This window comes from Bubalus kerabau, chromosome 21 (genome assembly GCF_029407905.1).
Source record: "Bubalus kerabau isolate K-KA32 ecotype Philippines breed swamp buffalo chromosome 21, PCC_UOA_SB_1v2, whole genome shotgun sequence".
Taxonomy (NCBI): domain Eukaryota; kingdom Metazoa; phylum Chordata; class Mammalia; order Artiodactyla; family Bovidae; genus Bubalus; species Bubalus kerabau.
In genome coordinates, this window is record NC_073644.1 from 55,999,597 (window position 1) to 56,018,215 (window position 18,619).

Sequence of the window (18,619 nt, forward strand, 5' to 3'; positions counted from 1 at the left end):
TAAAATTACTTCTTTACTTAAATATAATTCTTTCTGAAATATGCCACCTCGTTTCTGAATTGTAATCCTTCTGATTTATGTTACTCTTGCATCTCTGGGATTTTATTTTCTTAACATTACTTAGCTCACTTTGGGATAGCAAATCGCAGATTTGATGTGTTTTTCTTGTGTACTTTTGATCCTCTTTTTGTGTACTTGTCTGTAGGTATGATAGTGCCCTTATTTTATTTTGTAAGAAATTAACCTCAACAGATTTTTTTGTGCTTGCTTTTATGAGATTTGTTTCCCTGCATGCTCAGAACTTCAAATAGCTTTTCTAAATACACAAAGCTCCCTGTCCTCTTGTTTTTCTTACACCAGGGCTCAGGGCTCAGGGAACTGTAGCCTGTGGGTCAAATCTGGTCCAGGTCCTATTTTTGTTTGGGCATCACTGAACTAACAATGCTTTTTGTACTTTTGAAGAGTTGTAAGCAAACATAGATGAATATGTGGCAGAGACTAGGTGGACTGCAAAGCTGTATGGACTGTCTTGGTCTCTTACAGAAAAGTTGGCCAAACCCTGGTACACACTAAAAATTGTGGCAGTTTGCTTTCCAAGTTTTCAAAACTATTCCTCTCTCCTACTTTGATCTGGACTTTCTCTTCCTCTCATGTCTGTTGTTTGACCTACTCATAAATTTTAAATATATTTTGAATAGTTTGTCCTCAAGGTGAACCCTGTCCCAGAAAGGAGAGTTTGTAGGTAGTTTCAAGGGTTTATATTTACTATTCTCAAACTGGTCTATTGCACTTTCTGTTAATAGCATTACCTGGTAGTTATTTTAGAATTACTCTGTTTTCAGGATTGATGTTTCCCTCCAATTTCTCTCCCACAGATACTAATAACGTGTGGGTTCTAAGGGCCTTGGGGGTTTGTCCACATCCACTGGTGTTTTAGGATGTGAACATATAGACCCCATCACCTCATTTTGTCATAGAAGTCTGAAGGCCTTTGTTTCTCCATCTAGTCTTTCTGTCTCTTTTTACCTGGAGATTCAGGAAGATCAAAAACTATATTTCCACCACTGCTGCCTTCTTCCCAGAATCAAGCTCACTCATTTTTCAACTCTTTGCTTAATTGACTATATTCGATTTGATTTCAGGAAAATGTTTATCCTGAGTATTTCAGCACATTAAATAAACCCACACGTACATTTTTTTTTCCTCTGTTTTCCTCCAGAGTCAAGTTCCCATTATGTCATCTCCCTAAAAGCTTTTAACAATGCAGGAGAAGGAGTTCCTCTTTATGAAAGTGCTACCACCCGATCTATCACAGGTAAGCTGAAATAGTTAATCTTTTTTTCACAAGGCATTTGAGTTGTGAAAACAACAAACCAAAATGAAACAAAACAAATAATGAAGAAAAAAATGTATGAAGTCATGTCCGAGCCTTATGTGTATATATACACGCACAATTTATTATTTTGGGGGTTATCAAAATTGTGAGAGGAATTCAGTCTGTAAATTAGTACTTGGACTTAGAGAATGCAGATCCCTTATTCTCTTTATTTGTTTCCAGTAGCTTCATATTTTGGTGTCTTGACATCATTGTTCATTCCCCTGGGCAACTTATTTCCAAATCAGTTCAATGTAGGCAGGAGGGTCTCTGCAGAAGACCATCAGGTGCCTGAATGGACACTAGCTTCATTGCAGAGGGTCCTTCAAGCTGATATTAACAAGCATGAACTGCCCTCATGGGGCTGGTTTGGACTAGGCTGAGTCATACAGGAGCTTCTTTCTGAGCTGGGCCAAAGGGTCACCCCAACAGTGCCCAAGGCCTGTAGGCACTGAAGGAATTGGTTGCTTCAAGGGCTTATCACTTCTGGAAATTGTTATGTGAGTTGGACCTTAGAGGAGGCAAAGGAGGAAAACAGGGCTCAAGGAAATGAGAAAGAGAAAAGGGTGGGTTAGAAAGTGAGATCCCGGTCATTTATGGAGACTATTTGTGAATAAGGCTGGACCTACTCAGAAACAGAATAAGTACCATAAGTACCCGTGTGAGGCTTGCTCATGACCCAGCACATGACTTAGAGTCACATGACCACTCCTAATAGCCTTATGTCTGAAATGTGAAAGCAAAACCCAGGATCCTACTCCATCTTCTTAATGTTACTTTGATCCTTTCAAAACCCACAATCCTCAAAGTTCATTCAACTTATCAGCTGTTTTCACCTTAATGACAACAAAGGATCTGATGCAAAGGAGCAGGATTTAGTAGGAGCACCATGGAAAATTACTGGGGTGCCTGAGTATGAGTCCTGGCAGCTAGGAAAAAATGAACCTCCAGGAAATGATGTGGTCCTGTGACTTCTGCTACCACCTAAATTTATGTGAACTTTGTACATTTGTTTTCCAAATCTTGCAGTTTCATTCCGAAACTGTCTTGAGAATGTACAGCTGTAAACCAGATTTGCGGTTGTCATGTGATGGTTTTCACAGCGTACCATCCCTTTACTGATGTCCACCAAATTTCCTTTTAAACCTTTGATATTATCCCAGAGTCTCCTTGAATCTTTGGCTGTTGGATTTGACATCTGTGCTCTGTCTGAAGTGGTATGCAAAAGCATGGGTGCATGTCAGTATATTAATTTATCCATGGAGACAGTATATATCTTGCATTGCATTATCAGAGGGACTCTGACTCCCAAAAAAAGAGTAAATAAGAAATATTACCCAGAGAACATTTACTGTCAAAAGTGTTGTGTCTAAGTATAGAGATATGAGGCAAATAGAGGCCAGGATGGAAACCATGAGATAACATGGTGAAGGGTGTCTGGGATTTTTACTTCCTCTTATTCTCTTATTCTGCCAAAATTCCTTTGAGTGATAGCAACCACTTTGGCTGAGCCAGCACTTCCCATAATGTTTATTCATTAAGTCAGCTCTTTCTTGCCTAGGGTAAAAGACAGTTAGAAAAGTCCTCACTATGAATTTGAGCTTATGATCAGGCCAAACAAAATTGTACCATGATCCGTCTTTAAGAACTCATAATTTTTTACCAAAACTAAAGACCACAAGGAAGGAACACAAAGATGACCTCCAAAATCCATTTTTTGAGCAGAAACTAGTTAAAATAGAGATAGAGTTCAGATAACTTGAAGATAAATTGCTCAGAGAACTGCTTGAGGTGTTGTTAACTTCTTTTCCCTTAACATTTGTTTCATTCTTTAATTCTTAGCATATGGCATCCCCAGAGTGGTTTCTAGAATACCAGTGATCCATTAAGACCATTTTTTCCTGCTATGACTAATCCTAATGGATCTGAGAAATGAAATAATACTGAGAATTGAAAAGCATATGAGGGATTTCCTGATTGGGGAAAAGTCAGTAAGGGGTTGGAGAGGATGAATAAAGCCAGCTCTTTCTACATCCCTGCCCAGATATGGCAGACTTATTTTGTTGTGTTTTCACACAGCACAGAGAACAAAGAACAAATAAACAGAATCAAAGGTTTAGGTTCTGCAGGAAACTATCACAGTAAGGGTGTCTTAGGGATCCTTAGAAGACATTTTTGGTCTCTGAGCCTCTGCACAGTACTCCCATGAGCAGCCCTGGAAGAGATGAACATATAGTAATAATAATAAAGCTCAGAGGCAGTAAATGCATCAGGCTGGAATATCAGGCTATGGTGATTTCCACATGGATGTGTTCATAGATGCTGGTCCACTCTGGACCGCATCTCATTCTGAACACATCAGCATTACAGCCAAGCAAAGTCTCACTAGGTCAAAAGGGCAGGTTAACAGTGTGCTTGTTTTGCTGCTGTTTTTTAAAATTTTATTTGATATTGTTGCAAGAATAAGACATTTTGAGCCTGGAGACTGGATGAGAACAGGCGAATAATGAGATGCATTGTTTGAATTTATTTTCAATTGTTTCATAAATGTCTAAATGAAGTACAATCCAGATATAAAATTGTATTATTTTTAAAAGCTTGTTTTGAGCTTTAGTATATTGACTAAAACACTTATATTTTCTCACCAAAACAACTATTAGGAATTGAATTGGTTTTTCTTTTTAGCAAAAGGTTTAAAGCTATATTTTGTGTTTTTGTCTTTTTTCCCCCACTCTTTTGAATATCACCACTGCAAATGGTGAAGAAAAAAAAAACATAAACAGAGTTCTTTGGCAACAAAATAATTTATTTAATTCAACTACTCAGTTTCTGACCTGTGAGGGAAAGACAATTAGGAATATATGTAGCATATATTTAGAGCAGTGCGTGCTACCTACTAACAAGTTCTGCTTTGTTAGAAATACCTCCTGTATCCAGTATGGCAGACACAAGGCTCATGTGACTGTTGAACATCTGAAATAGGCTAGTGCAACACAATAAATGACACTTTAATTGTATTTAATTTTAATTTAAAGTCAAATTGTCCATGTAACTATGGCTGTTGCATTAGCCCAACTATGGAAGAAGTGGCAAATAGAATGTCAAGCCATGCCTGAAAAAAAAATTTCCACCAAAAATAAGCAAGCAAAACTTGGCCAGGGTAGAAAATTTTGAATTACATGAGTTCATAGGTATATATCAAAAAGCAGCATTGTTTGAAATTTATGGATGCATTCTGGAACTGAGACTCTGAGAAACTCAACAAGAAGTTTATGAAAAACATAATTTTCCAAAAGCCAGAAATAGCAGAATTATTACCATTGCTTAAAGTAAAATCACTACTTTTGAAAACCTTATATGGGGTATCTATGAAAAACGATAAAGTTAGTATAGTTTTTCAACAAATCTAGATTAGGCAAAGAAACAATAGATAGGATAACATGAATACAAGTTGATCTACAAAGAGTTTGTGGTTGAGAGTAGTCCTGTGCTATGCGTAACATTCTTCTTTAAGTCAGCTAAGAATAGAAATAAGTCAAGTGAAGACAGCGCCTGCTTTAGTTTTGCCAGAATGTTCCACTGATGTACCAGCCTGATGACTGATTGGGATCCTCCTAGAGGCTGCAGTGTCTTCAGCTGCCCTTCATCATCTCATAAATCCATTCGGGTTTAAAGGAGCCCTTAATAAGAAGACACATCAAAGGAAATATGAAAAGCCTGGGCTCTGTCATTAAATTTTAAACACACATTTCTCTCTCTCTCTCTCTCTTTTTTTTTTTTGTCTTCTTTTTGTTCTCTTTTTCCTTTCAGATTTTATATTTTGCTCCAAAGACCACAGCCCAGTAAACTACTAAATACTTCATTAGAAAACAGTGATGAGTAGGGAATAGACTTTTAAAATTCAGTGAACAAGGTGACATAATCATGAAACTCAACCCATAGTCTCTATACTATACTTACAGATGTAAACTCAGTATGTTTACTGTTCCAGACACTCTATGTGTTGGTAGGCCTCATCTCCCCAAATGCCATTGTATGGCCAGTCTAAGAGCTCATCTCATTTTTTGTTAGTGAGAACACATGTATGATTTAAAAGAAAATTTTAACAAATTTAAACACCTTCAGTAATAAATGAAAGGCTCAATATTGGACTTGTTCTCCAGCTGCAAAATAAACTCTCCTGATTCTGGCATCCACAGCATCAAAACAAATACAAGGTTTTCCTAGAGAACTTTGTGAAACCACAGACATCAGTATTCAGATTCTGATTGTGTTACGGATCAAAGCATGTGTGTATCTCATTGTGAATCTCATCAGTCCATACAGAGTTCATTCTGTCTCTCTGCCCAATGATAGGAAGTCTTTCCTTGGAATTTAAAATTGTAGAACAAGGAACATAGAATATAGGGATGCCATAAATAACTTACTCTGTGAGAATGTGGGTAAAATGGACAATTTTACACTTTCTTTAAGGATTTCAATCTAACCACACCATGTGCCATGTGAAACCTAACCATCACATCATTGACTCATGTGGACTTGGTCTGACATCATGCAGTCATAGCCATAGATTGCTACGGATCTCAGGGCCCTCTGCTTATTATCCTGTGTTTGTTTCTTACCTACACAATATTTATGCAGATAAAACCTAAGCAATAATAAAAGCTTTAGAGATACCAAGTCGCGTTAGAGAAGGAGAAAAACAACACAACAGGTATCAGATAGGCATTTCTTTCTTTTGTAGGAGGAAATGAAATAGACAGTCCTTAGAATTTTATTTTGATGTATCTTTCTAGTTATAAAATTGATGAATTCTCTACTGGATCTTTGAAGAAGCAATGTGCAACATTCCAAGAAAAAAAAGTGGACTTTTAAAATATGTAACGAGAAGCGACAGCCAAATTGATAGAAGCATTCTAAGGAAATAAGGGAATTATGGAAAACGGTTACCTTTGTAATCTAGCAATACTGTTTCTAATGAGTTTTCCGATTGAATTAATTATAATTTTTTCTGTTCTTCTCATGTTCCCTTTCATCATTATTGCCATACATTTAACTCATTGTGACCTGTTGCCACTGATGTTTATTTTTTTAACTCTTTTGTTTATGTATTTATTTGTTTGCTTCATTGGTCGGGTTTTTAAACCCAGATCCCACTGACCCCGTTGATTATTATCCTTTGCTTGATGACTTCCCCACCTCGGTCCCAGATGTCTCCACCCCCATGCTCCCACCAGTAGGTGTACAGGCTGTGGCTCTTACCCACGATGCCGTGAGGGTCAGCTGGGCAGACAACTCTGTCCCTAAGAACCAAAAAACGTCCGAAGTGCGACTTTACACTGTCCGGTGGAGGACCAGCTTTTCTGCGAACGCCAAATACAAGGTGAGGTTCTAACCGGTCGTATGAAGTTTACCTTGAACTGCCATTTGTTTAATCCGTTGTTTGAAACACTTCCTGGGCTGTCATGAGTTATGTTGCTGAAGTGACACGAAATGGAAAACAAAGCATTTTAAAACTCAGCGCTCTAAACCTGGCATGGAAATTATCGTGTCTCAGGAAACAATTCTAAGACGAGGTCGAAAAGCATCAAGAGCTGCGAAATGTTATTTGAATTCCACCAGATGTTGGGTTTGTATAAATAATGTAATTCTGTACAAGGGAGTGCCATTTTCTTTTGAAAATAGCAGAGCTCTGCATTAGTTTCTTGGATAGATTTTGGTGTTTTTCTTTTCATGTGGAATCTAGGTTTATGCCGCAGTCATGCATATTAACATTGTATGCAGAGACCCATCTTATAGTGAATATGAGAAGGAGTACATGAAGATTTTTTTATTCTATTCTTAGATGGTGAACACATCTCAAGTCATTAATATCTGTTTCCTCATTTAGCCTTGAAAGGCCCTCATGTTGTAAAGAAAATGCACAGTGTACCCTCCCCTTTAAGATGAATTAGACCAGCTTATCCCTGTCCTCTCATTGAGTCATCTCACACATACACACACACACACACACACCCCAACCCCAACCCAGGAGCTCCTTAGAGATACACATTTGAGGCATTGTTGTCCGTTCACATCTCTATCAGTCAGCCAGAGCAACTCCAACTAATATTCATTTATATAATCGAACACCACCTCCTAAGCCTACCACATGAGTAGTGTATATAAAAATACACAAATGTAGAGTAAAATGAGATCGAATAATTGTTAAGCGTCCACCATTTACTTAGGACTGTGCTAGATCATAGAGGTCCTTTAATGTCTTTTAGTTGTTACTCCAGCATTCCTGCCTGGACAATTCCATGGACAGAGGAGTCTGGCAGGTTATAGTCCATGGGGTCGCAAATAGTTGGACGTGAATAAGTGACTAACACTTTGACATACTTAATATTGTTACTTACAATTTTGAAATGTGTAATAAACTCAGCTCCATGGAGTACTTTATAGAATTCAGAATTTATTCAAGTGAAATAATATATGAAAACATATTTTAAAAATTCACAAAATGATTATTTAAGATGAAAAAGAGTTAGTCATTCAGTTGTGTCCGACTCTTTGCAACCCCACAGACTGTAGCCCATCAGGTTCCTCTGTCTGTAGAATTCTCCAGGCAAGAATCAGATCAGATCAGATCAGATCAATCGCTCAGTCGTGTCCGACTCTTTGCGACCCCATGAATTGCAGCACGCCAGGCCTCCCTGTTACTGGAGAGGATTTCTCCAAAGAAGACCTACAGATGACTAATAAACACATGAAAAGATGCTCAACATCACTCATTATTAGAGAAATGCAAATCAAAACCACAATAAGTTATCATGTCATGCCTGTCAGAATGGCTGCCATCAAAAAATCTCCAAACATAAATGCTGAAAAGGAAGTGGAGAAAAGGAACCTTCTTACACTGTTGGTCAAACTGCAAACTGGTGTAGCCACTATGAAGAACAGTGTGGAGATTCCTTTAAAAACTGGAAATAGAACTGCCATTTGACCCAGCAATCCCACTGCTGGGCATACGCACCCAGGAAACCAGAATTGAAAGAGACATGTGTACCCCAATGTTCATTGCAGCACTGTTTACAATAATAGCTGGGACGTGGAAGCAACCTAGATGTCCATCAGCAGACAAATGCATAGGGAAGTTGTGGTACATATACACAATAGAATATTACTCAGCTATAAAATAGAATGCACTTGAGTCAGTTCTAACGAGGTGGATAAAACTGGAGCCTATTATACAGACTGAAGTCAGAGAAATGCCAATACATTACCGCATACATATGGAATTTAGAAAGATGGTAACGATGACCTTATATGTAAGATGGCAAAAGAGACACAGATGTAAAAACAGACTTTTGGACTCTGGGAGAAGGCGAGGGTGGGATGATTTGAGAGAATAGCACTGAAACATGTACATTACCATATGTAAAACAGATGACCAGTTCGATGCCTGAAGCAGGGCACTCAAAGCCGGTGCTCTGGAACAACCCAGAGGGATGGGGTGGGGAGGGAGGAGGGAGGGGGGTTCAGGATGGGGACACATGTGCACCCGTGGCTGGTTCATGTCAGTGTATGGCAAAAACCACCACAACATTGTGATTATCCTCCAATTAAAATAATTTTTTTTTAAAAAAAAAGACCCATCTTCCGAAGGGAAGTTTTAACCTCTCCAAAGGGAAAGGTCAGAGCTGAGTGTCAGAAGATCACATCAGTGTGAGGAGTGGGTTTCAAATGTGCTTTCACATCCATTCTTCTTCAGGCTGAGACAGAGCTCCTCCAAAGATCGCCAGCATCAAAGGTGCACAATTCCAGCAGTGTGCACATTTCCTACCCCCGCCTCGACCACAATGGGTCCTTCTGTCATTTACTATACTTGTGCCATTGTAATGCCTTTTCTTTCTTCTAAACACCTTTTTTCTTTATAAAAAGGACATTTCATTATTTTAAAATTTAGAAAATATAAAAATGTTCCTGGCTAAGTAAGAAATTGGCCCAGTAACTCCAAAATCATTTTGTGATTCTCAGCAGAGAATAAAAAAGTAAAAAAAAAAAAAAAAAAATATTGGAGTGGGTAGCCATTCCCTTCCCCAGGGAATCTTCCCAACCCAGGGATCAAACCCAGGTCTCCTGCATTTGCAGGCAGACTCTTTACCGTGTCAGCCACAAGCAAAGCCCATTTAGGATGAAGAAGGTAGCTTTAAAAATAAGAGCATAAGCAGGGAGGGGAGGGCAGTCAAAAGGAACAAACTTCCAGTTATAAGCACTAGGGATATAATGTACAACATTATAAATATAATTAACACTGGTTGGTGTTATATATGAAAATTGATAGAATAAATCCTAAGAGTTCTAATCACAAGCAAACTATATTGTTTCTATTTATTTAATTTTGCATCTATATGAGATGGTGGGTATTCACTAAACTTACTGTTTCGTGGTGACCACTTTCTGATGTATGTAAGTCAAATCATTAAGTTGTACATCTTAAGCTTACACAGTGCTGTATGTTGATTATATCTCAATAAAACTAGAAGAAAAACAAGGAGCCCAATTGTTACCCAGCAACGGAGGGAGCAGTAGTTTGACCCCGGCACTCCAGAATCTTCATACGCCGCTGTATCCCTCCTCCGCACCACTTTACTGGGATAGCTTTCAAGGAGAATTTGGATCTCCCGATACTTTATCCAATGTTCTTTCCATTAAACTGCCATTGTGCTTAATCCAGCCTCAAGCCAGTGTTGATCTGGGGGGAATTAAAATGTCCTTTGGAAATTCCTGACTTTTAAGACCCTGGAGTTAAAGCAAAATCCACCAATAATTTTGTCAGTCTGCCTCTTTTTTTCCGGTAGTCATGCTAGTTCTGTTTCTAGTTTCATTCAGCCTTTAAAGGGCGTAAAATTCACATTTCATAGTAAATCAGTTTTTAGTTGAAACCAATTGAAAAGCAGTTTCCTTTGGTTCAGCCTGCCTGCGAGGTCAGGTGCTTGGAGGAACTCTCCAGCCTAGTCTAAGTAGTATCCTCGAAATAAGCGTCCTATCCATCTTCTTATGGTATCAGATTTAAGACACAGCAGAACCATAAATAAAGATAACATTATCAAATAAAACAATAAATGAGACATAAGAGAACACTTTTTAAAAAATCTCTTTATATGCCGATTACCCAATTCTAAGTTTACTTTTAAAGGACTACTTTAAAAATTTTATGCCCATGCTGCTGTACATTCATTCACAGAATGGCCACGGGTACCTTGCCAGTGTGTGAAATGTTCTCAGGGACAATGATCTCTGCAGAATGATTGGAGCTCCAAAATTTCCAAAAGCACTATTTTTTTTTTTAGTTGAATTGTTAATAGAACAGACAGAATTATTGAGTTTCACTAAGAATGCCTACAGAAGAGAGCCAACCAAAAATCATCTGTAAGGAGAGATTGAGTTCACTTATGGGTTGAGGTATGAGAATAAAAATAATAATGTTACTTTTTCTCTCCTCACCACCTTCTTGACCTAATAAAGCTTTTAAGTATTAACATTTCATCACCTTTCTCACACATGCACACTCTGCACCCACACCCTGAGAAGAAGGGTTAGAGGGGGAGAGTTAGTTAAGTTGGAGAGCAAGGATAAATACAGACCGTATCTGGTCAATCCAGAATGGGCATACGATACATTTAAATTTTATAAAGAATAGAAATAGAATGCTTTGGCTTTGCATTTTGAACTTTTCACACCCACTATGGTCTATTGCTTCATCTCACTCCCCACTATAGCTTTATAAGCTGGGAAGAGAATGCACACCCTCTATCATCTCTTACTTCATCTCACTCCCCACTATATAAGCTGGGCAGAGAGTGCACAGTATAAACAGGGGCAAATACATCAGATCAGATCAGATCAGTCGCTCAGTCATGTCCGACTCTTTGGGACCCCATGAATTGCAGTACGCCAGGCCTCCCTGTCCATCACCAACTCCTGGAGTTCACCCAGACTCACATCCATCGAGTCAGTGATGCCATCCAGCCATCTCATCCCCTGTCGTCCCCTTCTCCTCCTGCCCCCAATCCCTCCCAGCATCAGAGTCTTTTCCAATGAGTCAGCTCTTTGCATGAGGTGGCCAAAGTACTGGAGTTCCAGCTTTAGCATCATTCCTTCCAGAGAAATCCCAGGGCTGATCTCCTTCAGAATGGACTGGTTGGATCTCCTTGCAGCCCAAGGGACTCTCAAGAGGCTTCTCCAACACCACAGTTCAAAAGCATCAGTTCCTCGGTGCTCAGCCTTCTTCACAGTCCAACTCTCACATCCATACATGACCAAATACATACCTAGAGGCAAATGACCAGGGCTTACAAGCTGGCTTTGCTGCGTCCTGTCCTGTCACTTAATTTCTCAATCTCATTTTTCTCATCTATGTGACTGGGGTGTTGACACCTACTATAAAAAGAATAAGTAAGAGTCTTTACAGCTGTGTACGTATGTAGAGATCTTTATGGGTAGGTTGTACAACTTGACAGAATTCCCCATCAAACTAGAGCCTCAGATGACCTGATGGCTTTATCCAGACCACTCCCCACAGGAATACTTTCTACTTCAGTTAGTCCCACGTCAGGCCAGACATTCATATTTTGATTGCCCAAGATTTTATATTGACTTTCCTTATCAAATAGAGAACTGTTTATATAATTTATTTTCTACTAAAGTGATTGCTCATTTGATATTTTACATAAAATTCCTTTCAAAATGCATTCACTGACTACTGATTAGAGCATGGGTATTACAGGAGATACGAAGTTAAGCAAGATCCAGTGTCCTCAAAATTCTTATAGCTCAATGGAGACTTTGTCACGCACATAAAATTCCATATATATATATATATGTATGTGTATATATATGACATATACAGTACCTATATTTCACACTAGGCAATGCATAAAGTAGTGTAGCTCACATTTATTTAGTACCTGCTCTGAGCCAGGTAACATGTTTTACTTTCGCACTTTAATTAGCACTGTAAGGTCAGTGCTGAGGTTATTTCTATGTTATAAATGAGGAAACCGAGGCTCAGAGAGGTAGTACCTATATATTCTGTGCTCTGTCTCTCTCATGGACACACACACACACACACACAAACAGCCATGACTTCCCAGAGTACTTCCAGGCTAATGAATTATGATGAGCAGTAACCTTCCATAAAGTTCCTGAGAAAATTCAGTGAATTCATGGTATTTAAATGATGCAAGTGTGTCATTTAGGAATACAAGCAAGGAATACAACCAAAGACAACCAAATACAAGCTTGGTTGTCTCCCAAATGCCAGTCGTGTCTATGTTCAAAGAGACAAGTTTTATTAAAGTGTATCCTTCCCTCCTAGCCAAACTATATCTCATTGCCCCATTTCTCCCCATCTTTCTACTTCTAAGACTTAGTGGTATCATGACAGGGAAGGAGGGCAAGATTGGAAGTTATATATCAGTACATCAGATACTAGCTGCCCATTTCATGTGTGTTTTTTTTTTTATGGGGTTCCATCTTTCTGAGTCTATAAATTATTTTTGCATTTATTTAGGGCTCACATTTTGATGACTTTTTTTTAAGAGGAGCTTCTGATAAATGTTTATGAGGTCATCACTTTAATAGGATGGATGGGCACATCATCAAAATGTTATTAGTACAGTTAAATATTTATTTGGTTTTATAATGAAATGTAGGATTTTCAGAGCTATAGTCTAAGAAGGATTCATAGTAAAATAAGAAAGATATACTGGAGTAGCTAGGGAGGAGATAGTTATGACATAGGTGGAGACAAAATGTTTTCCTTGATTTTTCTAGACATAGAAATACAACAAATGTAATAAATTTAAAAGTAAATGTTTAACCTTGGAAGAAGATCAAGGACTAAATAGCAATCATAAATTGAAATGTATAAGAGGCATAAGTAGTTTTAAATTTGCCTCATCATATGGAAAATACACGTTAACCTGGGAGATTAACCTGTTTCATTATTACAATTTTGATCTATTGAGTAAGCAATAGAGACAGCTAATTTACTTTCTACTAAAATATCCTTAACCTGTTGTTTAAAAGAAAAATAATGTATTCAGAGGATGAAAAATATTAACACGTACGTAATCATTTAAATTTTATCTGATTTATTGTTCTCTTCCTGATTAACTGCTCCAGTGACTGTACTTCAGTCTGTGTTTAACGTGATCTGTTCATAAAGAAAGAAGAATGCATGACACAATATCGCTGCTGTCCATTTTCTTTATAATGGCTATCTAGATCCTGCATCCGTAGAAGTCTGCATCATAAGCCTTGTTTTAAAAAAATAATAAGCATTAGATCTCTAAAAATTCATTTTATTACCTATGGAAAATAACCATAATAATTTATGTGAAATATATAAAACATTAAAGCCTCTGAAAGAAAAGTTTTAAATTATTAGAAATAAATTGAAGTTCAAGTCAGTGCAGATAACCTTACAAATGGAACTGACAAAAGGAAGTGGAATTGGTCCTGTCTCTGTGGTTATTGCCTCACTTGGGAAAATTTATCAGCTATCTGCCCCTTTGAACAACATAACACCTGATTTTATCGATTATGTTTTAGATGTACAATCAGCCAGTGTGAACTGGGACAGAAAGGAAATAAAGTCAGTGCTTTGTCCTGGGTCTTCTGCTGTTTGGAAATAAATTCCTTTTTGTTGCTTTGGATAGTCTTCCTTTGTGTCTTGATTTACCAAGTTGAGAGAGTTCATTTTTTTTATCTCTTTTCTTATTTCCCACTTGTGTAGTCAGAAGACACAACGTCTCTGAGTTACACAGCAACGGGCCTCAAACCAAACACCATGTATGAGTTCTCAGTCATGGTCACGAAAAACAGAAGGTCCAGCACCTGGAGCATGACCGCACATGCCACCACGTATGAGGCAGGTATGTGAAGAAATGTTTCCACTACATATTTGCCACTGGTGTTTTCTAGGTTCCGAGGAATCTGGAACATGTGTGCACTGTGATGTCTCAATTACACTTAATCATGCATAAAATCATTCATAGTACTTTTATATCAAATACTATTCTTCCGACTCTAAATAAGAAGAAAATGAGTCCCCAGGGGAATAAGTAATCTGGTTTTAATTTCTACGTTAATTGAGGATTTCTGAATATAAATCTGCTGTTCAATACATTGAAGTAAAGGCATTTTACTCTGTCCAATGGATGTTGGTCTTTGATCAACAGACATTGTAGATGTTTACTTTTTTGGAAAAAAATTAGATGCAAAATGAAGAATCGCATTACAGCTGTAGGCTCGTGGGTGCTTACCTCATGGGCTTCCCTGGTGGCTCAGAAGTAAAAGAATCTGCCTGTAATGCAGGAGATCCGTGGGTCAGGAAGATCCCCTAGAGAAGGGAATGGCTACACATTCCAGTATTCTTGCCTGGAGAATTCCATGGACAGAGGAGCCTGGTGGGCTACAGTCCATGAGGCTGCAAAGAATCGACATGACTGAGCTACTAACACACACATACACACATACATACACACACACACACACACAGTTGACTGGGAAGAAATTTCTAGGGAGTCACGTTCACTGTTTGGAAATAAGGCAACACAATGGAAAACTTTCATGCATTTTGCAATAGTTCAAATCGAGAGTGAATGCAATTCACTGTAAATTTTTCCAGTCACATTTGCTGTGGGTCATAAATGTTGAGTTTGTAACCTTAGCAGACATGCAGTGCGCTTCGCATTCATAGCTCACAGAGATCCAACATCTGAAGGAAATAGGGTTTAACATACATTTTAATAGCTTTCATGGTATTACATCATATTTGGGGGTAAACTATACCACACATTTCCAAATTCTAAAATGTATGGCAGTAAAACTTTTATCTGAATAAGTTGAATTTCTTTTTCCTTTTGAATTTGTCCTAGAGCATAGCAGCTCTAATTTTAATTTCAGATTACTACCTTAACTCTGAGTTCACTGGGAATATTTTTACAATTCTGAGGGCACTTCTTTCTGCAAGAAGTTTTTTCTAGTTGTTTAATTTCAACACCTTCTTCTTCTACTTTACGTGTTTACGTATATAAAATCATTCTCCTAGAAATATGCCCAGGATGCCAGTGTTCTTAACTTCTTAGGGAGAGTTATACATTATGGGATGAATAAAAGTCATGCTCTTTCTTTTAACCTAAAAGGAGATGAAAGGAGTTAAATGTAAACCAGTAAGGTATTTGGTCCTCCCTGGGTGAAAGAAAAGGAGTAGTAATTTCCTTATTCATTTTTCCCCATCATAAACATAAACACACAACATCTGACTTAATAAATGAACCCTATTGAATTCTCTTGAACTGCCTAGCCTTGTAAGGACATCAGTGTTGAGACCCATAGCTGACAGAAAGATATTAACTTTTAGAAATGTGACTGGTAGAAAGGGTGATTGTCAAAACAGATAATGATCTGGAGAAAAGTGTAAATAGCCTATGGATAAGATTTTTGGGTGATGATGATAAGCAAGAAGTAATTCGCAAGTGTCTGTACATTTTAAAACCGTGAGAAGAAAATGAAGTGAATGAAATAACTCTGGAGTTTGCTTCTAATTCTGTAATAATGCAAAGACTCTGTGGGGCCACATATGATGCACTTGTGCTGAAATTGCTCATAATAAGGATAATGGCAACTGACAAATTCTTGAAATGAAACATGTATTCTGTCCCAGTGATAAATCCTTAATTCTACTCTAGTTAATTTAGGTAAAATAAAAATAATTGGAAGGATAGCTTAAATAATGATGCCTTGGCAAGGGGCAGAAGCAGCACGTCCCCGGGCATTAGAGATGAGGAACTGTTGCACTCTCCCTGCAAGGTGCTGCAATTGCGGTCGTGTGACTCCATGTGCTCTCCTTTCTTCTATCAGCATTCAGTTTCCCAGAAGAGAGAATCACGCAGCTACAGAGAGTGAGGTGGAGGCAAGGAAATTCCTATTTGATGTTGCTCCCAGCTCACGTGACAGAGAGGAGACCTTGTCCCCCAAAGGAAAAAGCCACCTGTTTCTCTAAATGAAGGAGGAGAGGGTAGCATCTGAGCGGTCCAAACACAAATGCCCAAGATGTTGGTGTGCGTTTATGTTCTTGATGGGGAAAAATGAATGAGGACATTGCTACTCCTTCTTTTTAAGTGGTTAAGAATCCACCTTACAATGCAAGGGGTGGCTGTTCCATTACTGGTCAGGAACTAAGGTCCTCCATGCCAGGAGCAACTAAGCCCATATGCCCCAACTACTGAGCCTGCTGCCCCTCACCCCCTGCAGAGAGTTCCTGCACCACAACGAAAGATCCCACATGACGCGCTGAAGCTCCTGCCAGCCGCAGCTAAAACCCAGTGCAGCCAAACAAACTTACATATATTTCTTAGCTTTAAGTAAGTATGAGGGAACGATGTGCAGTTCATATGATAATCGTAAACATCTAAGGCATTGATTCTAATACCAGAATCTAGTCACATGGCTTGAGGAAAAAGAAAACTTTTCTCAGCACCTGAAATAGATTAGTCGTTAGGTTTTTTTTTTTTAAATAACCAGCTCTTCAGTATATTATTTTGCTAGTTTAAGCTGGAGTCATTTTATATTTTTTGAATATCAACCTAGATTCAGTGAAGCAATCTAATCATCACCATTTGTTATCTAAATAAGCATCAATTTTTAATTTTAACACAGTTAAGAAAAAACAAGTTAGAAAAACAAGTGTTTTAATTAATTCCAAAATTGGAAAATGTCTTACGATATTTGGTTTCAGTTCAGTCACTCAATCATGTTTAACTCTTTGCGACCCCATGGACTGCATCACGCCAGGCTTCCCTGTCCATCACAAACTCCCAGAGCTTGCTCGAACTCATGTCCATCAAGTCAGTGATGCCATCCAACCATCTCATCCTCTGTCATCCCCTTCTCCTCCTGCTTCAGTCTTTCCCAGCATCAGATGGTAACTGCAACCACAAAATTAAAACACACTTGCTCCTTGGAAGAAAAAAGCTATGACAAACCTAGACAGCATATTAAAAAGCAAAGACATTACTTTGCTGACAAAGGTCCGTCTAGTCAAAGCTATGGTTTTTCCTGTAGTCATGTATGAATGTGAGAGTTGGACCATAAAGAAAGCTGAGCGCTGAAGAATTGATGCTTTTGAACTATGGTGTTGGAGAAGATTCTTGAGAGTCCATTGAACAGCAAGGAGATCAAACCAGTCAATCCTAAAGGAAACCAGTCCTGAATATTCGTTGGAAGGACTGATGCTGAAGCTGAAGGTCTAATACTTTGGTCACATGTTTGGTATAATACTCTAATTTTTGGTTATCTATTACCTTCCTGGGCTTCCCTGTGGCTCAGCAATAAAGAATCTGCCTGCCAATGCAGGAGACATGAGTTTGATCCCTAGGTCAGGAAGGCCCTCCTGGAGAAGGAAATGGCAACTGACTCTAATATTCTTGCCTGGGAAATCCTGTGGACAGAGGAGCCTGGTGGACTATAGACCATGCGGTTGCAAAACAGTTGGACACAACTGATCAAGTAAACAACAAATTACCTTTCTATCTGTGGTTTAGAAAATACCTTGAATGATCACTTTACGTGACTAAGCCTTCCCTAAGGTGGCATTGCCTATTCAATGTTTCACTATTACAAATCTTTTTTTTTTTTGCAAGAATTTTTCTTTCCATTAAAAGATATATATGAAACTATGTTTAATATGGGCTTCCCCTGTGGCTCAGCTAGTAAAGAATCCACCTGCAATGCAGGAGACCCTGGTTTGAATCCGGGGTCAGGAACATCTTCTGGAGAAGGGAAAGGCTACCCACTCCAGTATTTGGGCCTGGAGAATTCCATGGAGTGTAATGTCCATAGGGTCGCAAAGAGTCGGACACCACTGAGTGACTTTCACTTCACTTTTACCCAAAGATCTTCTCCTCCTTGTCCTTCTTTCTTCTCCTCTTTCTTTTTCCAAAAAAAAAAAACAAACAAACAAAAAAAAAACTTTAATTCTAGTGAGTACTTTGTCAGGATATTACTGTTAGTACAGCTCTGGTTAATTTACAATCTTAGTGGCTTTGAGTGGAGAAGGAAATGGCAACCCACTCCAGTATTCTTGCCTGGAGAATCCCATGGATGGAGGAGCCTGGTGGGCTACAGTCCACGGGGTCGCAAAGAGTCAGACACGACTGAGCGACTTAACTAACTAACTAGTGGCTTTGA

At 38.5% G+C, this 18,619-nt stretch overlaps 1 protein-coding gene across 11 annotated transcripts in view; it reads left to right on the top strand.

Moving 5' to 3' along the window:
- Window positions 1-18,619, top strand: part of DCC (DCC netrin 1 receptor) — a 1,416,568-nt gene that overhangs the window by 1,242,007 nt on the left and 155,942 nt on the right. For 8 of the 11 annotated variants that reach the window (XM_055559274.1, XM_055559275.1, XM_055559276.1 and 5 more), the window contains 3 exons: window positions 1,220-1,315; window positions 6,526-6,758; window positions 14,163-14,301. In XM_055559274.1, coding sequence (XP_055415249.1) covers window positions 1,220-1,315; window positions 6,526-6,758; window positions 14,163-14,301 — 468 coding nt within the window. The remainder of the gene's footprint in view (window positions 1-1,219; window positions 1,316-6,525; window positions 6,759-14,162; window positions 14,302-18,619) is intronic. The other 3 variants (XM_055559271.1, XM_055559272.1, XM_055559273.1) reach the window with 3 other exon arrangements.